Source organism: Doryrhamphus excisus, linkage group LG15 (genome assembly GCF_037039965.1).
Source record: "Doryrhamphus excisus strain RoL-2023G ecotype Guam linkage group LG15, RoL_Dexc_Guam_v1.1, whole genome shotgun sequence".
Taxonomy (NCBI): Eukaryota; Metazoa; Chordata; class Actinopteri; order Syngnathiformes; family Syngnathidae; genus Doryrhamphus; species Doryrhamphus excisus.
Window position 1 is genome coordinate 7,161,593 of NC_136371.1, and position 25,999 is coordinate 7,187,591.

Consider the following 25,999-nt stretch of genomic DNA (forward strand, 5'->3'; position numbering starts at 1 on the left):
GATATTATTATATAATATTGTTATGTTATATTGTTATATTATGTTGTTATTATAATATTACCATGCTAGCCTCTAGTTCTAGTCTAACGAACCGGGCGAAAGGCTACAGTAACTCCGATTCCATCTATTCATCGACCGAGTGAATTGTGTATCAAAAATATATATTTTTATGAGTGTATTGTCACTCCCTGGTGGTCTCGGAAATCTGTGATTTTCTGTATATATTGCGACGATGTGCACGATGGCAAGCAAGCGTGTTGAGATTGCTCTATGTCCAAGAGGACACATATTGTGTACATCCCAACTTATAGCAGGCTGCATTATGTGTGTGCTTTAGCCGTCGGGAGGGAGTTGATTCAAGAAGAGGAAACAATGCAAAGAGAATACGGCAGGCGTACTTGAGGCATGCAGGCTGACAGTTTATAAAGTGGCAAGCATTGTGGCCTGAAGGCAGATGCATGAATACCTCTGAAAAGACACCCTCACATTGACACGATTGAAGTAGACAACAGCAAAAACGCTGAAAGGAAAGCTTAGACCGGGTGCTGCCAAGCTGATCAGCATTTCTAATGCCCCCCCTTGGAATTAATGTACATCTGCAGTGGGAGGGCCTGCTGTGTCCACTCGCTACTCCTTTTATTGTTTGGACGCAAGTACATGTCTTGGGTTTCCATTGCCGCTGCAAAGATGCTAGTGGCTTGACACAAAAGGGAAAAAAGTTGAAATAATGAATGTGTGAACAAGATATCACATCAACAATATTGAACTATATTTAACATAGTAGGGGATCTTGGCCTACACTCAAGTGGTTTTAGCATATAAAAATCAATCAATCAAATAAAAGTGGTTTCTAGTGTGCGTGTGTGTTGAATTACTAACGTAGAAGGCCACCACTAGTTTTGTTTTCTGTTTTCTTGTTTCTACCGCTTATCCTCATGAGGGTTGCAGTGGTGCTGGAGCCTATCCCAGCTGTGGTACACCCTTGACTGGTCACCAGCCAATCACATTGCATGTGGTTACATATAGACAAGCAACCATTCAACAGGAGAAAACCCACACATGCACAGGGAGATCATGCAAACTCCACACAGAGATGGCCGAGGGTGGAAACGCATTTCCGTATTTTTCTACGGAAAAAATGTCTACATCTTAGAGGAATGTCCATTACATGTATGTGACATTGTATTTTGAAAGTGGCTGCACGGTGGCCAAGTGGTTATCCTCACAGCTAGGAGACCCGTGTTCAATTCCACCCTCAACCATCTTTGTGTGGAGTTTGCATGTTCTCCGGCTTCCTCCCACATTCCAAAACATGCTAGGTTAATTGGCGACTCCAAATTGTCCATAAGGATAAATGTGAGTGTGAATGGTTGTTTGTCTATATGTGCCCTGTGATTGGCTGGCGATCAGTCCATGGTATACCCCGCCTCTCGTTCAAAGACGGTACTGTATTTAGCGCAGTGGTTCACTTAGCTTAAAGAAGTTTGGGATGGCTCAAAACATTTGGATGTAGAAGGCGTGGTAAAACGGCCCCTTTGTGATGTCACAGAGGAGTAGACTTCCTTATATGGGCATGGTTATAAGCCAGATAAGCTCTCTGCCCTCCCGCAAGTTCTGCTACTCTGTTTACGAAACAAGATCAGGGAGAACTTAAAGCACCGTGTGCGTCTACGCGGCGTCCTCACTTCCGGCTTCTGAACTCCACAGCACCAATGGTTCCCCTGACAAAGTGTGTCCGACAATGAGTGCTCCTCCTCGGGTAGGCAAGGTTGGAGCCAGATAGGTGTATGCGGAAATGCTAAAATAATTTAACAGTCAAACCTCGGTTTTCATACGCCCCAGTTTTGGTATTACTTAGTTTTCTTTGAAGACTTTGCCTTAGTTTTCATACAATATTGTAGGTAACAAAAAATACAAATTTAGAAAGTGAGGATCGGTAGTAGTCCGGAAGTACAGTACTTAGGAGCGCTTCAGAGTGTCACCAATCACAGGGTAGTGTGTGTGCTCGGAGTAAATTAAAACAGACCTTTTTGGAAATCCAAAGGAAATCCAACTGGAATAGGTGCAGATTCTGGAAGATCTAGAATGTTTTCTGTGCTGTAGCTTTTCTACAGGAGTCCACAGCTCGATACAAAGGGCCCCAAAAATAAGCATAAAAGGTCCCTTTTAGAAATAGGAATTTGGAAAAGCACGACGGGCTCCATTAAGACGCTCGGCAGGCTTGGTGTAGCCAGCGGGCCGCAGTTTGCCCACCCTTGGCATATGAAATGTCTCATATATTCTTGCCTTGACTGGCGTGATGTATTTCTTTGGCTTAGTGGCCTTCCTAGTGTATCAGCAAGCGCATCCCAAAGCGTTTAATCCAGCAGGCACACATCATTGAATTCCCAATCGGTGATTGTAAATCTTTCACATTGAAAGAAAACATATCTCTTAAAAAACTTTCTCCAATTGCTTTCTTTAAGCCCGCAGCTTTGTCAAGCATATCTTCAGCAGTACTCTTCTTATCATATTTGCGGCACGCTTTTAATACATATCACTATTTATTAATAGTCTGCGATTTTTTTGTTTACGGCTATTTTTATCGACTAAATAAAGACGTGAGCTTGCAAGAGCCCAAGGAGGAAAGGAGATCAAGACTTTGCATTGACTAGCAGTTTGCTAAGACATAATGCCCACAACAAGCCGGCATCTTTGTGTGGGCTGGATTTAGTTCAATGCCACTCCAACATAATATATATATCCTTCGTGCTCATATTTGCCTTAACACATATCTTTTTTCAAGGAGCTGTGTGCTCGCTGAACGAGTTAGGCCCACAAAAGTTGTGATTTTCCAAATCACCGTAATACAGTACAAAGTTCCTAAATCTGTTGGCAAGTATGAACTCATCAGTGTAAATCTGCACAGTGCTGCTTAGTGTACACTTTTGCTTCATATGTTGAGAGTAAATAGAGGCGCACAGACACAAAGGCGGGAACAATGCTGATGAGAAACAATGAGAGCGACGTGGCGCAGGTTTTGTTGACTGAGGGACTTTTGGTGCCAAGTGTTGCTTGAGAGTTGCTTTGTGTGAATAAATAAGACAACTTTGGCCTCATTTGAAAGCTTGGAAAAATTTGTGAGGCAAATATCAATATGGCATAGAGGCTCTCACAGCTCTCGCTGTGGTTTGCTGGTGTCCCAAAGCTTTAGAAATTTTTTTTTTTTTTTACCTTTTCCAGACTGATAAATTTACATTTATCTCAGTTAGGTTATGTTGTAATATTCCTCCTTGATGAAAAAGAACCTGCATTTATTGTTAGAGTTCAAGAACCTTTTTCACAGCAGTTTGTCACAGTGATATTGTACATAAAGGAAGTAAACAAAGTATATGAAAAGGTAAATGAACTAAGTGAAAATGTACCTGGTTACTGTTTCTGGTGTTAGTTATGAAAAAAAAAAAAGAATTTGAATTCCGATTTGCATCATGTAATTCCTTGGCATTATGTGACCCCATTCCTCTTCAAGCAAGTCGGCAGTGAAGCGTTTGCTGAGGTCCTGCAGAGCGTTTTGCAGGGCCGCTTGTGGTCTTTGTGTCCGACAACCCCCTGAGGTGTGTCTGCTATTAATACTTGGAGCTTGGGGGGGACACTCACTGCCCTCTTTTTAAGTGGAACTGTGGCGACTGACCCACAAGAGGCATCCAAGGAGCCCTCAGAAGCACCGCAGCTTGGCTCCTCTTCATTATTGTCCCCCATCTTTTCCCTGGCCTCAGACCTAATCTTGTCAGCCTCTCTTGAGTCATGAAATGGATAACGAAGCAGAACTTCGAGGTTAAAAGGCGATTGACTAACAACTGCACTGATTATGCAATGGAGCATCTCACTCATCTTTGCAGAATTGTTGTAATTCAGCCTCGTTGGAGGGTTTTCTAGCATGAAGCACCTTTTTAAGGTCATGCCACAGCATCTTACTAGCATTCGGGTGTGTTTTGGATCATTGTCCTGCTGTAGAACCCAAGTTCCTTTCAGCTTGAGTTCACCAACAGATGACCGGACATTCTCCTTCAGGAGTTTTTGGTAGACAGCAGAATTCATGGTTACATTTCCAGGTCCTGGAAAAAAAACAAACAGCTCCCCAGACCATCACACTGCCACCACTATATTTTACTGTTAGTATGAAGTTATATTTTTCATATGCAATCTTACTTTTACGCCAGATGTAATGGGAAAAACAGCCTCCAAAAAGTTAAACTTTTATTAACTTTTATTTTATTAATCTCGTCAGACCACAGAGTACTGTAGATGTTTTCTGGCAAAATGTTCTTGGAACTCAAAAGAACTTGCCATGCAGGCCGTGTTTGCCCAGTGTTTTTCTTATGGTGGAGGCATGAACACTGGCCTTAATTAATAATAATAATAATAATACATTTTATTTGTATAGCGCTTTTCAAAATACTCAAAGACACTTTACAGAAAAATGGAGTTGAATAAAAACAAGTAAACAGAGTAAAAGATACGTTAAAATACAACATAATTAATTGAGGAAAGTGAGGCCTGCAGTTCTTTGGATGTTGTTGTGGGGTCTTTTGTGACCTTTTGTATTAATTTGTTGCTGCGCTCTTGGGGTAATTTTGGTTGGACGGTTCACCACTGTTCCATGTTTTCGCCATTTGTCAATAAAGGCTCTCACTGTGGTTTGCTGGTGTCCTAAAGCCTTAGAAATGGCTTTTAGCTTTTCCAGATTGATAGATTTCAATTAACGTCAGTTAAGATAGGTTTTAATATTCCTCCTTGACGAAATCCTGATATGACGCCATTTTCATATGCTCAAAAAGTCTCAAACACCCTCATTAGTTTGGCAAATATTGTGTCGTTTCTTTCGGCCCTCCCATATGAGGAGAGATTAAAAGAAAAGAAAAGCTATATCCACAGTGGGACAGACTCTCTCTGTCTTAGTGCTCGTTCTGAATCTCATTACATAACTGCAAATTGATTTGGCGATGTTAACTGTAGCAGCAAAATTGAAGGAATTGATTTATTATCATTTTTAGGTAATCGGAATATTCCATTTTACAACAAGAGTATAATACATGGCTTAACTCTAAATGAATTGGATTTGCTTTGCAAGTTTTTGTAGCTGCACACAATGCCAGGGATTTGAATAAAGAGAAAGGAAGCACGGATGTGCTCCTATACTAATCATATTCTCGTTGTTGTTGTTTACACCACGTGTGTACCGTTCATTATTACGCACCAGCATATTTGCAAAAAATGTGCAAAGCTACATGGTGCTCCCATTTTCCCCGATAAGACGTATCATGCCCATCATAGGTTCAGCCTATCTATCTGCTCTAAGCGTCATTCTCCCTATAATCTCTGCTTCTTATTATCATTTGAAAAGACAGAGGCCCCTCCCCATCCACCGGGCTGTCAAACTTCATGCTAGGGATCCATTGCTGATCCATGACAATGCAGCACGGAGATGCTCTTGATGCTGCCTGAACACTGCAGTCAAATCTAAGAAAACAATGCTTACCATTTTCATCTGTATGTCCAATTCTCATGCTTCTTTGTTTTTTTGGGTCTCACTGTCTTAAGGAATGACTTCCCCGTCTCAGGATGTTGTTTAATGACAAATAGTATAGTAACATCCAGTAAAAGTAAAAAGAAATGAAGAAAAACACATTCACACCAGTGGTCCTCTGGAGGTCATTCTGTAGGGCACGAGCAGTGCTCAGCCTGTTCCGCCTTGCACAAAGGAGCAGGTATCGGTCCTGCTGTGGGGTTTAGGACCTTCTACGGCCCTGGCCAGCTGTCCGAGAATAACTACCAGTCTCCTGAAATCTACTCCATGTTCTGGAGATTGTGCTGGGAGACACATTAAACCAGGGGTCTCAAACTCAATTTACTTGGGGGCCACTGGAGCTACGATCTGGGTGAGACTGGGCCGCATCAGGTTTTCTAAAACCTCCCCCAAAAAACGCATTTATTAAAAACAGAAAAATGAATAAATTTCGCTTTGGTTCCGATTTTCTACAATAAAAGCTCTGATAAAACATTCCACTGTTCTCAAATATCTTACTTTTTATTTTTCTACACAAAATAAGATGAAAAATAAATAAACAAATCAAGAATAAAGAAAATCAATCAATCAGTAATAAATAAATATAATAATAATAATAATAATAAAACGGCAAATAATAAAAACTTAAGAAACCACAAATTATTTTTTTCAGATTAAAATGAACAAAGCATTATTAGAGCCCTGTAGACATGACAAAACACGACTATAGTCACATTTATACTCTTTTTATTGACAACATATTGCGCAACTGCAGGGTCTTGAGACACATGCTAACTCGCAAACTAGAGAGCTAGCGACCTAAACGGTAGCCTTCAAGTTATTTCCTTTAAACTTAAATAGCCAAAAACTTACCACTTCCACACGGATAGGGAGGATAACTATTAACATTTAACCTTTAACATGAACATTAATCAAACGTAATAATTTTTTCTGGGTACATGATACCATACAGCATCCATATCAAACTTGCGCAGGCCGCACTAACATTAAACTTTCATATCAAGGCGGGGGCCTCAAACTAGTGTCCTGCGGGCCACATTTGGCCCACGGGCCGCATGTTTGAGACCCCTGCATTAAACCTTCTTGCTGCAGCACGTGTGGATGTGCCATCCTGGAGAAGTTGGACCACCTGTGCAACTTCTGTAGGGTTAAGGAATGGCCTCATACTGGGAGAAACTGGAAATGACCTCCACATGTAAAACCAGTCCTGTTTTGAGGGTTTTCTAATTGTTGCCCCTGAAGTGCACCTGTTGTTAATTCCATGAACACCAATACAGCTGAAATTGATTAACGAGGCCCTCAGCTGCTTAACCAACCAGAAAAAGATCAGACAGGTTTAATTCAATTCATGCCAGGCCCAATAAAAATAATTCTTTAATTTTTGTAAGCAGTGTATATTCCCTGCTTAAGATAATGTATACAATGTATTGTTTGAACAGGAAGTCGAATGGACGAAGTGTCCGACGTGGAGTCGGAGCCTGATCTCCCCTTAAAGAGGAAGCAGCGCAGGAGTCGCACCACATTTACAGCCGAGCAACTGGAAGAACTGGAGAAGGCTTTCGAAAGAACCCACTACCCTGATATCTACACCAGGGAGGAGCTGGCCCAGATGACCAAACTCACTGAGGCCCGGGTTCAGGTAAGACAATGGGAGTAGAGCTAAGACAATGAATGTGTGATACTAAGGAGAGCATCAAAATGCAGAGCGAAATAAACCAAACATTTGAGTAAACAATTAATTGCAAACAAGACACGGGACCATCCTTGGCCTGAATGAAGGTTCTTACTGGTGTTGAATGCAACCAGTAATCATCAGACGGCATCTACGAGATAAGGGTTTTAAGAACAAAAAAACTCACCTCCTTCAATGCCAGAAAGTTTTAGTCACTGATGAGAAAAAAACTCATCATGATCTGAGGTGGGCTGCACGGTAGCCGAGTGGTTAGCACGCAGGCCTCACAGCTAGGAGACCCTAGTTAAATTCCACCCTCATGTTCTCCCCGTGCATGCGTGGGTTTTCTTCAGGGACTCCGGTTTTCTCCCACATTCCAAAAACAGGCTAGGTTAATTGGCGACTCCAAATTGTCCATAGGTATGAATGTGAGTGTGAATGGTTGTTTGTCTATATGTGCCCTGTGATTGGCTGGCCACCAGTCCAGGGTGTACCCCGCCCATCACCCGAAGACAGCTGGGATAGGCTCCAGCACCCCTTGTGAGGATAAGTGGGAGAAAATGAATGAATGAATGATCTGAGGTGCTTTTTCCTTCAATGGAACAATGGAGCTTCAGATTGTGCAGGGGCGTCAATCGGCAGATGGCTATAGCTCATGACTGAAGGCCCCCCATTTGAAGCTCTTCTTAGAACCTCCTTAAGATCCAACTGTGCAAAAAGTAAATTCTTGCGATTTTTTAAACTGGTTTTAAAATTTGGATCAGGAGTATATATGATAGGTAGGAGACCAGGGTTCAAGTCCACCCTCGGCCATCTCTGTGTGGAGTTTGCATATTCTCCCCGTGCATGCGTGGAAAAGGTGAGGAATTAAACTACTGTGTGGCTTTTCTATTTTGATTTACAGGTGTGGTTCAGCAATCGCAGGGCCAGGTGGCGGAAACAAGCGGGAGCCAATCAGCTCACTGCTTTCAACCACCTGTTGCCTAGCGGGTTTCCCCCTACAGGGATGCCAACGCTTCCTACGTATCAGCTACCAGACTCCAGCTACCCAACCAACATTTTGTCACAAGGTAGAGCAAAATATGTTTTGTTGAGAGGCCTCTAAGAAATCATTTTACAATTGAATGCATCCCATAATCAGTTCACAGTTCCACATGTCCAAAAGGACATGTAACTGTTACATTTGTTCACTTCCTGCTTTCCATAATACAGTAAGTTTTTTTTTTTTGTTTTTTTTTTATAATGCACCTCGTACCAAAGTACAAGGTGATATGACCATACAATGACATAATGGTTACCATAGTAACCGTCAATATAGTGATATATATAGCACATCATGACTGGTTCAAGACTCTTCATCCTTGTATTTAGCAAACATCAACTGCTTGTATTGTTTCTTGAATTGGCTCATCGTTGTGCATTGTTTGAGGTCCTTACTCAATCCATTCCATAGTTTGATTCCACATACTGAAATGCTATGCTAACGCTAACGTAGTCCTAGCATATCAGTGTTTCAAATGTAGTTCTTCCCTGAGATCATATTTCTCCTCTCTTGTAGAGAAGTATTGAATTACATTTTTATGTAATTAGTTGTTTTTAGCCTTATGCATTATTTTAGCTGTTTAAATACTGATGGAGTAGCATAGGCTATACATTAAATGATAGCTAAACTTTATTAGCTGACAACAAACATGGCTAATGTGGAGAGTGCAGTGCCTTGCCTGAGTTGTGGCTGACAGCAACTCCTGTGTGAATGTTCACTGTATTGTATATGACTTCTCTGCTTGGTAATAAAGCGGTTGAAGTCTCTATTTAACCAAAAACAGTGGCAGTTTCTACACTGGTCACTAGGTTTCAGCAACATTTGATGAGACAATAGCCTACGTTATGTCTTTTTTTTCATGCCTAATGTATATTATTTTCAATTATTATGTCTACCATATTGGCTAATATGAGTGTAAAGGTGACTACAGGTTGTTTCATGTCTATGCATCACCATCAATAAAGAAAATACAGTAATTCAAGTACATACTCAGCAATCCGCTGTTGTTTCTCTTCAGATGGTGGGGGTACTGTTCACCGCCCCCAACCGCTACCTCCATCCACTATGCACCAGAGTGGTCTGTCCAGCAATGACAGCACCTCCACCTATGGTCTGGCTTCTAATCGACATGGGTTTTCTGGCTACTCGGACACCTTCATGACATCTGCAGCGCCGAGCAGCCACGTGAACCCAGTCAGTGCTGGGCTTTCTCCCCAGGTAAATAAAGCATGTCTATATTGTTTCATACAGTCAATATGTATTCATGATCAGCTATTGAATATACTGAAATACTGTTCATAAAGCATGACTTTGAAGGCCTGTCTAGTGTGTGCTGTTGTTTGGAATATTGTTCGGAATGAATTCATAAGGAAAACAGAACAAATATAAATCAAAATGCTCAATTAATGTAATGACACCTAATAAAAAATCAAAAATTTGAATGAAATAATTGTCCAAATATCTGAATGGCCTGTCGTTTTGTATATAATAACCAAATTATCATTTGATCCATTCTAATGATCATTCCCTGGTGGACTGACAAGCAGTTCAATCGTTACATTTTATCACGTGAAGCCGCTAATAGCCAACCATAATGCAAAAAAGTCCAATGCATTCAGAAGTAAAGCAATAACCATAACAATATTCAGTGCACCCCCTCTGTATGGTAATCCCTAGTGTAAAGCAAGGCTGCGTTCTTCAGGGATAGAGATTTTACTAAACGAAGGGAGCTGTGTCTCTTGATATACATGCGGGGTTCTTTTTGTCGTATTAAGCCCCTACAAAACGATTAAACACGTGCTGTAGAGACACCTCTGTTATCCCCAACTCTCCTACAACAACAGCAAATCCCTTTTTTGTCAGAAATCCTCACGTCGCCTGTCTTGTCAACGGAAACAGGACGAATGCGAGTCAAGCGGCTTTAAAAAAAAAAAACGAGATAACAACTGTAAATCAAATAAATGGAGCGTTGGAGTAATTGCTGAAATTTTCAGAGGTGAGTTTTTTGCTTCGGATATTTGTTTTTATTCATATTTCTGCCGTGGCTTAGTGTGTTTTTGCGATTTCACAGCATAATGGCATTAAATGATCTATATAACTGTCTTAATGTGTACATAAATGATACATTTCCCATAGGATGCAATTAATTACTTTCATTTAACCCAAAATTTGAACAAAAAAATAAATTTTATAGAGAATAATTATTGTTTTATGTGCAGAAAACAATGCAAAAATGGACGTATTGTTGATGCATCCTTCTGACACACTCACAACTTTTTTTGGCCCCCTGGCAGGTTATTTAGCAATCACATGCAGTAAAAAAAAACAATAAAAAGCCCATCTATTAATTGCAATATTGTACAAAAACAGATAAAGTGTCCAATACCTTTATAGAGTTTTGGTAAAAAGGTTGGACTACACAGTGGAACCTCAGTTGCTATACCTGTTTATGTCAAAATTAGCATACATGTTCCGGTTAGCATATCAAGTGGTTTCTTCAAAATAGTTTTTTATTAAAAAGCCCATCTGTTAATTGCAATATTGTACAAAAACAGATAAAGTGTCCAATACCTGAGTTTTGGTTAAAAGGTTTGACGATAGAGTGGACTACACAGTGGAACCTCAGTTGCTATACCTACCTGTTTATGTCAAATTTAGCATAGATTTTCTGGTTAGCATATCCAGTGGTTTCTTCAAAATCTGTTCGTAATGTTTTTTTTTACCACAAAAAGTCCTTATTAGCAGCGGGCTAATACATAAAAACTGGAACTGTCAGTCAGCGCTGTCAACCAGCTATGATGTCATCAGCAGTTGAGTCTGTAGTTCTTTGCTAACTATTACAGTTATGCCACAAGTCTCTACTTTTCTTTTGATTACGGCTGCAGAATAAGCCAAGATGGAGCCAAAGAAAGTTGCAAATGCCCGCATTTTTAGAAATTTATTTCAATAAATACCTCAGCGAAACATAAAGTCCACATTCAAGTTGCTCCCACTGCCATCTTTGTCACCAATCAAGTTCCGTTAAATGATTGTTTATACCTTTCATTCATCATTTATATGCACTTATATTCATTCCGAAGTGTTAAGTGTAAAATTATAAAAATTATAAAAATTATAAAAAATTATAAAAATTCTATAAATGATAAGTTATAAAAATGATAAAAGTTATAAAAATTATAAAAATGTATTTTAAGTTAACATTAGTGGCTTTCTGGAATGGATTAATTGGATTTTCATTATTTCAGTTTGAGTACATTTCGGTTATAGTTGGACCTTCTGATGCTAATGCTAAGGTTGCAACATATACGTCAATGTTATTACAATATCTGCCACATATTTTATATATGGTGATGTGAAGATAATTATAGCTTAGGATTTGCAATGCCTGGGTTATTGTTAGTATTTTTCTTAGTTTAATAGGACTGAAACGACATGTGAAGCGTCATACTCGTGCCTGTGTGAAAATCAGCATACTATAGCGCCAGCAATTTCAAAAGGGATTCGCTTATTCGTAGGATTGAAACGTGTGATGCGGCTGCACGCATTCCCGTTCTATTCATCTGCCAGTGGAATTTCCACTCTTTCACCGCTTGTTCTTCGGCGTTTACACGAGATGGTGTCACACGACGGGCTGCGTTTCTGAATGGCACAGCGGCAACATACGTGTCTATACAACCTGCTACAGCGTATCTGAAATGCGTTTCACAGTCCATTTTTGAGCTTCCTCTTCACAAATTGAATTGGCGGAGAGGAAAATGGAGCTTTGCTTTCATGTGGAGATGGAGAGCGCTGCCAATTGTGAGATTTATGGAAAGAAAAACACACGATGCGATCTTTTACGAGTAAGCTTCAGAATCAGAACAAACAAAAAAACATATGTGATTTTTTGTCTTTCGAAGTGGATTTCACAAGTATTATATATAAGAGTGGTTTTTTTCAAATCAGGCCACTGCAGGTGCAATGACTTCCTACAGTGACCCCAAAACGTCAGTGCATTACGCAAGTAAAAAGAGAGCATTTCCTCTCCGGTTTGTTGTGAGAGAAAGATTTAGTAGCCTGCATTGGAATGGTATAGAGCTCCCTGGCTTGCTATTTGATGTGAGGGAGAGCGAGAGAGGAGGCGAGTGAGGCTAGAATAGGGTTGGTTTCAGTGTTGGGGGATCAGAGCTGCTTTGGTTCTCTCGTTCTGTCTCTTTGATCCATATCCCCAGGCCTGCCTGCCTCGCTAGCTCAGGCCTCTGCTCGTGTTTCCAGACAACTGTCGGCCTGAGATAAGGTGGGCTGGGGGGGTGCGGGGGTGCCTCTTCACACATATTACCCCCCTCCCCCAAATGTCTCTCTCTCTCTCTCTCGCTCACCCACACATATTTATATAGTGTATACAAGATGGCCAAACAGGAACTTGATATATTTTTTTTTTGGGTGGGGGGGGGGGGCGATGCAAAAATCATATGAAATACATTTAATTGAGCTAAGTTTGAGGATTAGAAAACTCCTCTTATCATTTTGGGATTTAGCTGTTGAAGAAAGAATGTTGTAAAATAGTAGTCAGTACACCTGCCAACAATGAAAGTAACTGTATAAATATACTAATCAGCAACACAAACATTGTTACCTCGGTTTTTAATGTTAATTTGTTCCAAACGGTCTGACAAACAAGCAAACGTAGAAAAAAACAAGGTAATTTTGGTCATAGGAAATTTGCTCCACATCCATCCATCCATTTTCTATACCGCTTATCCTCATTATCCATCACAGGGAACATATAGACAAACAACCATTCACACTCACATTCATACCTATGGACAATTTGGAGTCGCCAATTAACCTAGCATGCAGAAAATAGTTGTCCAAATGTTTTCCACCAAGGGTAAATAAAAGGATGCAAGGGCAATTTTCATAAACTGCATCTCTGCTTTGTGTTATAGACAAAAAGGTATATTGTTAGTGTGAACTTTGGTCTTTTTTCCCGCATTTTTGTTGTTCTTTTTCCAAATATTTCAACTTTCTACTTAAATAAGTTTTGTAAATGTTCATTTCGTTATATTATGACTTTGTTTTCATAATATTTTGATTTTACTTCCATATAATTATGACTTTTTCTGCAATTACAACTTTATTTTGTTTTGTTGACTTACATAAAACAGATTTTTTTATATTTCAAATTCATACTACTAAAATGACATTATTTTCCCTAATAATGTTAAGACTTGATTTTTTTATTTTATAAGTTACAAGGTTCTTTTTAAGTTTTCTTTTCATAATAGTGTGACTGCACTCGCATAATATTTTGACTTTATTCTTGTCACATTGTAACTTAAAAAAAATTAAGTTTTAAAATTAAATTATTTAATTTAATTTTTTTAGTTAAATTTAAATTGTTTTTTCTTTAAAGTTTAATCGTCATTTATTTCTTCAGTATTTCAACTTCATGCCACAAAAATGATGTTATTTTCCCTCATAATATTACAACGCTATTTCTTTCTTGTTAGATTACATTTTTTCTCTTAATATTTTCACTGTTTATTTTTTTTCATGTTAAATTATATTTTTGCAGAGGTGGAGCCTATCCTAACCCAAAAAGGAACCTACTAAAATACAATATTCCTTCCCCTCCGCACGCATCCTCTTCCAGCCCCCATTTCCAGTGTGTGTTGGGAAGCTGTGTGTCAATATTAGTCTCAGCTGCTATTAAAATTTGCAGCGTTTAAGCCCTTTGACTGGGCAGACTGTCAACTGGCAGACTCCAATGTCAACAAATCAAAAAGGATGAGTGTATATATTTAGACCATCGTACTGAGACAGATGAGAGAGGTTGTTGATGGCAAACACATGATGCCTGCAAGCTTAGGTGCCAGAAAATAACACAACTCAGAAAAACCATAATAGAAACACACAAGAATCAACTCGGAATTTGAGGACAGTTGTCACCTTTGGTGTAAGATGTTTTCAAAAGAAGAAGAAAAATATGATAGTAGGAGTCGTGGATGAGGATATTACCCAATACCCAATGTGAGTTAAAAAGTGCCATATTTAAAGAACTTGAACTTCTATTCTGGGCCGGCACGGCGGACGAGTGGTTAGCGTGCAGACCTCACAGCTAGGAAAGCAGGGTTCAATTCCACCATCGGTTATCTCACTCTTTGCATGTTCTCCGGGTACTCCGGTTTCCTCCCACATTCCAAAAACATGCTAGGTTAATTGGCGACTCCAAATTGTCCATAGGTATGAATGTGAGTGTGAATGGTTGTTTGTCTATATGTGCCCTGTGATTGGCTGGCCACCAGTCCAGGGTGTACCCCGCCTCTTGCCCGCAGACAGCTGGGGTAGGCTCCAGCACCCCCGCGACCCTTGTGAGGAAAAAGTGGTAGAAAATGAATGAATGAATGAAGAAAAATATGATAGTAGGAGTCATGGAAGAGGATATTACCCAATACCCAATGTGAGTTAAAAAGTGCCATATTTAAAGAACTTGAACTTCCCTTCTGGGGCGGCACGGTGGTCGAGTGGTTAGCGCACAGACCTCAGAGTTTCCTCCCACATTCCAAAAACATGCTAGGTTAATTGGTGACTCCAAATTGTCCATAGGTATGAATGTGAGTGCGAAGGGAGGAATTGAACACGGGTCTCCTAGTTGTGAGGCTAACCACTTATCCACCGTGCAGCCACTTTTAAAATACAATGTCACATACATGTAATACTAAGTAAGAGGTGTAGACATTTTTTCCGCAGAAAAATACGGAAAAATGCGTTTCCACCTTCGGCCATCTCTGTGTGGAGTTTGCATGTTCTCCCTGTACATGCGTGGGTTTTCTCTGGGTGAATGGTTGTGTGTCTATATGTGCCCTGTGATTGGCTGGCGACCAGTCCAGGGTGTACCTCGCCTCTCGCCCAAAAGACAGCTGGGATAGACTCCAGCACCCCCTTTTTCCACTTGTGAGGAAAAAGCAGTAGAAAATGAATGAATGAATGAACTTCCCTTCTTCTTCACGTCCACAGGTGATGAGCATCCTGAGTAACCCCAGCGGTGTTTCCTCACAACCGCAACACGACTTCTCCGTGTCACCGCTACACGGCATGTTGGAAACCCCTCAGTCTAATTCCGTGTCAGCCCCCAGCAGCCAACGTTCAACAGACACCTCCATTAAGACGGCGGACAGCCTGGCGTCCTCCCAGTCCTACTGTCCCCCGACGTACAGCACCACCAACTACAGCGTGGATCCGGCTGTGGCGGCTGTCGGCTACCAGTACACCCAGTATGGCCAGAGTAAGTCCTGCTGGTGTCCTGGCTAAGCATGAAACTTGACACGCGTGTTTGCTGACAGGATCTCTAAGAGTATTAGGTTGGATGGATGGGGCCAGCTTTGGGCAAAATGCAGTCGGGCATTTAGCTATTTAGGAAGTGTCGTTGGTTAAGCATCTTTTCCTCCTATATATGTACTATAGATGTATTTATTTCATTTTTAATCGTCCTCTTGTCATTGTGATGCCGTCTGTGTGAGCCTGGTTTGCAAATATTCAACCCATCTGAATGTGTGGGCTTAAATACACACCACGACACGGAAGGCACAATAAGTAGTGGAGTATCATAATGTGTGTGTGCGTAATCACTCACATTTCTTCATGTTGCGTTTGTGCACAAGGATGTGCAGCCTTCTTATGTGCATGCCCATGGGATCCTGGATCCTTGGACGTTTTCTGGCTTGTTCTTTCTTCATTTCTTCTGTGTTGAGGGAGTGTTTTTGCAGGACTCTGTGGAATGGACACACCTCTTTACTGAGTCTGTTTGTTTTTACAAACTTTACACATTTTAGATAAAGGCAGGTTTTCCCACAGAAAATACATAAATAGTTGATCATAAATCTTAAGCGCTATAGCTTCTACGGTCAAGTTTCTTCCAATACGGCTTCAGAACTCACACAAGTTAATATATGTAACTCGTTACTGGAATTACGACAGGCAAGCAGTGTGGATTATGTCGACTCGGCTTATAAAAACTAAAAACACCCCTGACAGAGCGAGGCCAGCGGTGATCCCGAAGATCTACCTCCTACTATAAACATAGAAAATATATATATTTACTCTGTTTATACATATTAACGTATTTATGTATGTTGAACATGTATGAATGAATGAAAGATGTTGAGGGGAGCCAGATGTTTGTGAATCTGATTAAGATGCCTCCCGGACGCCTCCCTGGGGAGGCACATCCAACCGGAAGAAGGTCTCGGGGAAGACCCAGGACCCGTTGGAGAGACTATGTCTCCCAACTAGCCTGCGGACACCTCGGGATCTGCCAGGAGGAAGTCCACAACCCGACCTCGGATAAGCTTTTGTGCTGGAGCCTATCCCAGCTGTCTTCGGGCGAGAGGCGGGGTACACCCTGGACTGGTCGCCAGCCAATCACAGGGCACATTTAGACAAACAACCATTCACACTCACTCACACTCGCTAATTAACCTAGCATGTTTTTTGGAATATGGGAGGAAACCGGAGTACCCGGAGAAAACCCACGCATGCACGGGGAGAACATGCAAACTCCACACAGAGATGGCCGAGGGCGGAATTGAACCCTGGTCTCCTAGCTGTGAGGTCTATGCGCTAACCACTCGTCCGCCGTGCCGCCGGATGAAAGATGTAACATTTTTAAATATACAACAGAGTATTACGGCCACATTGGAAAAAAATCTGAGATTTCGAAAATATAGTCGTAAATTTATGACAATTGTCATGAATTATGGTGGGTAAGGAAGGCAGTAGTGAAAAGCGCTAGACATGCTAATCTACATGCTAAATGCCCAACAACATTATAAATAAAAGCTTGCCTGAAGCAAGACGAAAGTTTCCTTCCATCCTCGATGATCAACCCGATCGACGTAATGCGCTACGCTAGCCTGCCGACCCGGCTCAAGTCTAGACTGTGATTCCAATTCCATCTGTTCTATCAGCGAGTACGCATATATTTTATCATTTAAAATGCGTTAATAAGTGTCTGAGGTATATTGAGAGCTTAAACCTGGATTCAAGTCTGCATTTAGCTTGTTAGTGTCCTTCATGGCGAACAATGGCAATTGAAGAGAGACGTGGAGGGATAACAGTCAAGCCGTGTGTTAAAAACAGACATTTTTCTTTAATTAGTCATTTTTGTTGTCATTTCCATGTGTTCTCACAGCATAATTCTACTGTGTAAAACATTCCCGACTTGTGTAAATCATATTTCTCAGGGACACACAAACCAAACATATCTGATGCTCTCACTGTACGTTGTGTTGCGTTGGTGTACAGTTATACAGTACTGTTGTTGCAGGAATGAAGCCTTGAAATCAGTAGTCAAACACATGAAGCTATAAATTTGTTTACTTTTACATGAAATTGTTCATATATCCATATATATTTACACAATAAATTGATAAAGTACTATAAGGGCTTACTTTGGTCTCCTTTTTTTTACACTACAAAAACTATGGCATTTCTCCAAGGGTGTGTCAACAATTTTTATATTCCCTGTAGTTGTATTATATAATGAGACATTTATATACACAATCATGGAAATACAGTGATGTATCTAGAAACTATTATACTGATTGTTTTTATATTATTCTTGAATTATTTATATTATTAAATATTCATCTTACATTGCTTATTTCAAAGTTAATGTGCCGGGAAATCTTCAGACTGTTGTGAATGATGCCCAAACTGTCAGACACCCCTTGTGATTGACGTGCTTTCAACAGATCGCAGCATACACTGCCATCTAGTGGCAAGAAGGAACCAAGACACCCAATATAATCGACGTAGACACTTTATTTCTGCCTTCGATGTAGTGTTTTATTTGCACGATTTAAGATATCTGGGAATACTTAAGGTTTTATGAATTAAACATCACGATTTTTCTGTAATTTTACCCTGTCAAGTTTTTTTATTATAATAATGATATAATAAAACATAACATAAAATAGTAATAATAATAAACTGCAATTAACTTACCACACAGGCAATAGATTTTTGTTTAATCTAAGTCACAAATTTGAATCGTCTTTTTCAGTGGGAAGTTGACACATCTATAAAGTGCCTGGCTTTTGTGATGTAAAAGAAAAGAAGAGCAAGAACCTTCACCATTACCAGATCTGTGTTTTTTACAGTCAGTCTCCAGTCATACAAGACATAAAAGTCCAAGTCAAGTTAAGACAAAACAGGTCGAGCAAGCCCATAAGTTCTTACAGGCCATAAGCCCTGTTTAGTGCAGGGGTCACCAACATGTCGATTATAGTAGTCCAGTAGGTCGCTACCCTCATTGGCGCAATGAGGCAGATTCTGTGAGTCTGGCAGTTTCACTCACGGTGTCATCTTACAAACAACATTAAGCTCACCACACAGCAACTTAACACGCAAAAGATATACCTCAGACATTTCCTTTGAGAAAAGCATTTCATTTGAAGATGGTGCTGCCCCTGTCCACCAGAGAGAGCCAGATGACCCATAGCGCAGAGGGAGGCTGACATAATTGCAGCTCCCCAATGAATGCATTGTTAAGACGCAATGCATCCTGGAAGAACATTTTTCATTTAAAACTCATATTGGTACATGTTTGTATATTTTGGAGGCACGCCTTTTCAATGTGAACTAGCTGTGTATGAAAACGACATACTAACCCCTGTGTTTGAGGGTTCCTCTGTTTTTTGACCAGAAAAGTGCATTAGAAGCAAGTTAAAAAAAACGGAAAAAAATGAAAAAAAAAAACGACACACTAACCCCTGACGGTTTTTGTCAAAAATCACCGACCTCAAACATTGGCATTTTATGCCCTTTTTGGGTGCTTCTGGGGCCCCTGTTGAGTGTGTGTGAGGTTTCCCCTGTTTTTTGACCAGAAATATGCATTAGAAGCAAGTTGAAAAAAACTGAAAACAACGACATACTAACCCCTTACGTTTTTTGTCAAAAATCACCAAATTCAAACACTGGAATTTTATACCGTTTTTGGATGCTTCTCAGTTCCCTGTTCAATCAATGTGTTTGAGGTTTCCCCTGTTTTTTGACCAGAAATATGCATTAGAAGCAAGTTGAAAAAAAAAAATGAAAAAAACGACATACTAACCCCTTACGTTTTTTGTCAAAAATCACCAAATTCAAACAATGGCATTTTATGCCGTTTTTGGATGCTTCTCAGTTCCCTGTTCAGCGTGTTTGAGGTTTACTCTGTTTTTTGACCAGCAATATGCATTAGAAGCAAGTTGAAAAACATGAAAAAAACGACATACGTTTTTTTATCAAAAATCACCGCCCTTAAACATTGGCATTTTATGCCCTTTTTGGGTACTTCTGGGGCCCCTGTTGAGTGTGTGTGTGGTTTCCCCTGTTTTTTGACCAGAAACATGCATTAGAAGCAAGTTGAAAAAAACTGAAAAAAACGACATGCTAACCCCTTACGTTTTTTTTCAAAAATGACCAAATTCAAACACTGGCATTTTATGCCATTTTTGGATGCTTCTCAGTTCCCTGCTGAGCGTGTTTGAGGTTTCCTCTGTTTTGTTTTTTTTTTTTTTACCAGAAATATGCAATAGAAGCAAGTTGAAAAAAACAGAAAAAAAACCGGCATACTAACCCCTTACGTTTTTTGTCAAAAATCACCAAATTCAAACACTGGCATTTTATGCCGTTTTTGGATGCTTCTCAGTTCCCTGATCCGCGTGTTTGAGGTTTCCTCTATTTTTTGACCAGAAATATTCATTAGAAGCAAGTTGAAAAAAAAATGAAAAAAAACGACATACTTAACCCCGTATGTTTTTTTGTCAAAAATCACCGCCCTCAAACATTGGCATTTTATGCCCTTTTTGGATGCATCTGGGGCCCCTGTTGAGTGTGTGTGTGGTTTCCCCTGTTTTTTGACCAGAAACATGCATTAGAAGCAAGTTGAAAAAAAACTGAAAAAAACGACATGCTAACCCCTTACGTTTTTTCTCAAAAATGACCAAATTCAAACACTGGCATTTTATGCCATTTTTGGATGCTTCTCAGTTCCCTGCTGAGCGTGTTTGAGGTTTCCTCTGTTTTGTTTTTTTTTTTACCAGAAATATGCAATAGAAGCAAGTTGAAAAAAACAGAAAAAAAACGGTATACTAACCCCTTACGTTTTTTGTCAAAAATCACCAAATTCAAACACTGGCATTTTATGCCGTTTTTGGATGCTTCTCAGTTCCCTGATCCGCGTGTTTGAGGTTTCCTCTATTTTTTGACCAGAAATATTCATTAGAAGCAAGTTGAAAAAAAAACGAAAAAAAACGACATACTTAACCCCGTATGTTTTTTTGTCAAAAATCACCGCCCTCAAACATTGGCATTTTATGCCCTTTTTGGGTGCATCTGGGGACCCTGTTGAGTGTGTGTGAGGTTTCCCCTGTTTTTTGACCAGAAATATGCATTAGAAGCAAGTTAAAAAAAACGACATACTAACCCCTTACGTTTTTTTGTCAAAAATCACCAAATTCAAACACTGGCATTTTATGCCGTTTTTGGATGCTTCTCAGTTCCCTGTTCAGCGTGTTTGAGGTTTCCTCTGTTTTTTTTTAGAAGCAAGTTAAAAAAAAACGGGGAAAAAAAACAACATACTAACCCCTTACGTTTTTTGTCAAAAATTACCACCCTCAAACATTGACATTTTATGCCCTTTTTGGGTGTCTCTGGGGCCCCTGTTGAGTGTGTGTGAGGTTTCCTCTGTTTTTTGACCAGAAATATGCGTTAGAAGCAAGTTGAAAAAAATGAAAAAATGAAAAAAGAACGACATACTTTTGATTTTTGTCAAAAACCCCCGCCCTCAAACACTGCCATTTTCTGCCATTTTTGGATGCTTCTCAGGCCCCCGTTGAGTGTGTGTGATGTTTCCTGTTTCATACTGTATGTAATGACCTTCTCCTGTGTTTTCTACTTGGTTGCCAAGCTTGTTTTGAGTGCTCTAAAAAAAAGAAAGACCTACCGTTTCCTCACTGACTCGCGAGCAGCACAGGATACATTTTACTCAACACAATGGAGATGGGTGTGTGATGCTTCATGAAGCTTTGAGGCTTTCTTTTAATACCCTATGACCCCTATTAATTAAAATAGGGGCAATTGATAAAAAGTAGGTCATGTCCAATAACCAGATGTCTTTAATATTCACTCATTCTGCTCTACATATTTGTATTGCTAGAAGATATTGGGTTCAGACCACCCGCCCCCGCTTTCTCCTCCTGCAAACTAACTTTACTTCAGGCATTTCACTCTTTTTCTAATTCAAGGAGCACCTGACAGATTAAAGAACATACTGTCAAAATAGCTATGCTCTGTGTGTGTGTGTGTGTGTGTGTGTTTGGGAGTCGGCATCGTGGACACAGAGGAGTCTCAGTGTGAGTGCTCAGCAGGGGTTTAAGGTGTAAATCTGTCTGACAGCGAAAGGAAAGCTTCATTTAGAAGGCCTCACTAAAACCTCAGAGGTTGACAAAGTGCTCCTCGGCTGACAGACTCGCCCGCCCATAGATGCTCTTCTTCCTCCGAGTTCCTCTGTGCTGAGTGACACTTTCCTTTTTGTGTACCAGATGCTCAGAAGCATCCTAAACGAGGCGCATTTCTTATCCACACACAAACACACCATGTCATGTCATCTGCTGTCAACGCCGCTCTCCCTCTCTTCGTTAAAGAAGGTGAGCTATCAGCAGCTAAACAAGGGAGGAGCAACATGTGAGAAATATGCTGAGTATTAGTGTCAGCTCTCTAAAACCCTCGCTTATTATGGGCTGTCTGTCTGTGTTAGTAACTCTTTGCTGTGTCTTCCTATCGCTCACAGACATCAAAATAAGACAACTCAACAACACCTCCGACTCATTTACACTCCAAACAAACAAGTGTTGACTTTCATATTATTCTTCCTCATGTCAATTTTCTCCTCTTGTCTTCACGTCATTGTGCTGTCGTCTTCTCCTGACCGAATTATTGTTTTAATAAGCCTGACTGAGAACATTCTTTGTGTGTCTGTATTCATGTATATGTCGTTTGACGCGTGGATCAAGCATAAAGAAACCGTTCATTTCAGTGAACCGAATCATTCAGTAAAAAGATTTTGTTCATTTCGGTCAGCCGTGTTGAGTCAGTCCGTTCACTCATGTTCACGTTCGTTCCGACTCAACAGCACAACAACACGTGACGACTAGTGGTGTGTTCATTCCGTTCACAAAAAAGAACTAGTTCTTTTGACCCGTTCGTTCATGACAGACACACCGCTACGGGTTTCGGTGGAATTGCTATTTCGGTATCGATTCATAAGTCACTACCAATAAACTCTATTTACACTTTTTTTTTTAACATAAACTGTACTGTACAATGTAACGCTGCACTTGGCCAACGTAATAAATGCCATATATCACATAAAACAATACACTAAGAAGTGGGACAGAAGGATACAAACTATACTATGTGAGCTACAATGCTAACATTACATCGCATCATGCTAGGTTAGCCTAGGTTTGTTGAAGAAAAACAAAATGATTAATTAAACTTACAGCTTCCACAATGCTAACATATGCTAAGTGAGCCTAGGTTTGTTGAAGAAAAACAAAATGATTAATTAAACTTACCGTTTCCATGTCTGGTTGGTTACGTCACAACTTTCAGGAGGTTTTTGTTTCGGACGTCCTGCAAAAAGGCTTGACGCAAACAAATAATAATTACGTTGTTTAGCTAGTTGTTTTTAGCTAATATATTAAGCTAAACACGGTACGGTAAAATGAACTAGAATATCAAATCACTCATCCTTTGATGTCATTTATGTGAAAACCAAAACGTTGAAGTTGTTGGTGATAAAAGTGCAGCGAGATACCGTAATCCCTCTTTTACTTGGGGTAATTGGTTTCAGACCAGACAGTGATAAGTGAATTTCCGCCAAGTAGGATTCCTTATTTATGATTGGAATATTTTCATAGTTATAGGGGTGCCATAAGATATCTATATTAAAACCTCAGATATTTTATTAATTTTTATAAAGTCTTGTGGGCACGAGAATGGGACCATAATAAATAATTTTGCCGGCCTCAATATATTGCCACGTTCATTTTGTGCATTGGTTTCATCACCTAGAACAACAGCATGAACGGAGTGAGCCCTTTTGGTCAATCATACAGGTTTTGTCTCAGTGGGTGGAGGCGGGGCCAGAAGCATACACACAGTGCAGAAGAGTTTAAAACCTTTTAACATTATTAAAGCACTCAAGGCATAAAATAACATATTACATACATCATTACGTGTTTGACTGTGTCTTCCGAATGCCTTATATTTGTATTTGGTCATGTGTGAGGTCTTCTCGAGGAGGTGTTTTTGTGATGCTCTTTTGAATCCATATTGTTTTGAGAATCCAACCTCTTTACTGGGCTCACAGAATCACCGTTGATGTACTACACTTCTGATGTTAACAACTTCATGTCAAAAAATCAGTCTGCATGACCAACTGAATTCCAACACAGGTCATTTTTCGTCATGAATAGTATTCAACTCCCTGCCTACTCTTGTCCCCCCCCAGCGGCTATGAACTGCCTGACCAAGAACGTGGGTCTGTCCAGCCAGCGCAGGATGAAGCTCTCCGACCACTCAGGTGTTTTGGGACTGCTGCAAGTGGAGACTGGTCAGGCGTATTAGTACTACTCAGTGACCTCACTGAGTGAACAGGACAACATACACCTCCCACCGCTACCATGCATTACACAATTTCGACACAATAACTGGAGTACCCAAAGCGCTACAGATTCACAATCATTTACCGTGATATTCGGATACAGGTGGTCCTCAGGTTACTTCCATAGCTCCTTGTAACAGCGCATGGAATCCATGACCTCTCCTTAGGCCTGTCACGATAACAAACTTTGATAGACTGATTATTTTCCTACAAAAAGATTTTTTTGTCAACATTATTTTCAGACTGTTTTTCATTAATGTATTGATAATTAATGGTATAATAATGCAAGTACACCGTATCAAAAGCAATAAACTGTAATTTCTCAAGAGACTCTTTCTCTGAAACCTAAGAAACAGGTTAGAAATCTTGAAGTAATAATGGACTTAGAACTGAATAAAATTATATCAATAACATCATGAGTTTTTTAACACATAAAAAAAGATTGAGAGACTAATCCATGCCTTTGTTGATGCGCAAACAGGCGAAAATTGATTTTCAAACAGGCAATATATTTATTAGAAATTAATAAATAAATTTTAGAGCGCTTGGCACATGACTCACACAGCTAGCAAGTAGTGCACTCTCTCGCGTGTAGCGCCACCTAAACCCACTGGGACAAAGAGACTGAATGACTGACGGGAGCGTTCGCTCACACTGCTCTTTCTGCTATAAAACCAACACGCCCAGGTGTTCAGGGAAACATCCATAGTGAACCCTCTTGTCATCCAGCCTGTTTGAGGGAGTGGAGGAAGCTAACATGCATGCACGTCAATATATCGATGCCGGCAAAATTTATCTTGTGGTTAAGCAGGCCTACCCATCTAAAATTAAATAATCTTTATCCTGAATGATGGTCATGACAGTCGAGCAGTTGTAACCAAAAGATTGGTCAATATTATTTGGAGTTTCCTTCCTCTCCCAGCTTTTTTATGTTTATGGCTTGCTTTTTCTTTGGTGCAAAAAGTTCATGTTCTCCAGCGAGAATATTGATTTCATTCTTAGGAGTGCACGTTCATAACCACAAAAACACAATAAACTGAGAACCACCTGTATTGAGGGGAATTCTTATTAAGATGCCCAATGGGATCATTTAAAAATGAAGTATGTTTTCAATCATGTTTTAATTTATTCACTGAATAGGTTGGTTTATTTTTATTCTTCAAATGAATTAGTTTAACAAAACTGGAATTTGGAATCTGCCACTAAAAGTGCAAATGAATGTGGTGTCAGTTATGCATGTTTTATAAACACCTTTTGAATTATCGTCATCTCATAACAAAAATCAACTATGATTGCGAGTGTGATACAAACACACCATTTTTTTTCAGGCCGTTCCATTTTCATACAACTCACTGATTAATGTAAGAAAAATTGTATATCTTTGTAACATATTGTCAACTTGACAAGAAAAGTCAGGTGTTTTTAAATAAGATTCATCAAATGTTGTCATTTGAGTCAAACGTACGGCACTATTGCAATGTTTCTATTCAGGCCAAGGAACAAAGAGTCATATAAATGAGGATTAGGATGGACAAATCATCTCATCTGTGGCTTTTTTTTTTTTATTCATCCTGATGTTGTTTCATTATGTCATGTCACTGTCCAACAAAAAGCATGTATGTTCATATTTTATCTATATAAAGCCCTGGCAAAATATTTTTAGTGTGTTTTTGGAAATACATGCTTTTTCTTGAACAGCAATGAATGACGTTTTGTACACATTTTAATTATACTTGGCTTTGATTATTTAATAAAAACTGAATTTCACTAAATGCATTCATGTGTGCATATGTCTCCACAATGATTATCACTACTTAAAATTATGAGATAATTAAATAACAAAAGAAATGACACTGAGCCTCCCTGGTAAGTTGTCACCACATCTGTATTTTTCGGGTCCTTGGAATTTTCCTATCTTTTTGTCCTGAATTGAAACAATAGTCACACACACGGTACTACGGGGAAAACGTAACCTCAGTCAATACGGTACATTAAATATTTCCCTCAATGAAGACTGATGGGGGT

General features: G+C 39.8%; 1 protein-coding gene across 4 annotated transcripts in view; it reads left to right on the top strand.

The window, feature by feature from the left end:
• Positions 1-25,909, top strand: part of LOC131104218 (paired box protein Pax-7-like) — a 36,003-nt gene extending 10,094 nt beyond the window's left edge. For 2 of the 4 annotated variants that reach the window (XM_058051175.2, XM_058051177.2), the window contains 5 exons: positions 7,006-7,205; positions 8,143-8,308; positions 9,299-9,498; positions 15,280-15,547; positions 23,822-25,909. In XM_058051175.2, the coding sequence (XP_057907158.2) occupies positions 7,006-7,205; positions 8,143-8,308; positions 9,299-9,498; positions 15,280-15,547; positions 23,822-23,937 (950 nt within the window). In that variant the 3' untranslated portion in view covers positions 23,938-25,909. Of the gene's footprint in view, positions 1-7,005; positions 7,206-8,142; positions 8,309-9,298; positions 9,499-15,279; positions 16,022-23,821 lie in introns of those variants that run through there. The other 2 variants (XM_058051176.2, XM_078796414.1) reach the window with 2 other exon arrangements.
• Positions 25,910-25,999: the final 90 nt, after the last annotated feature.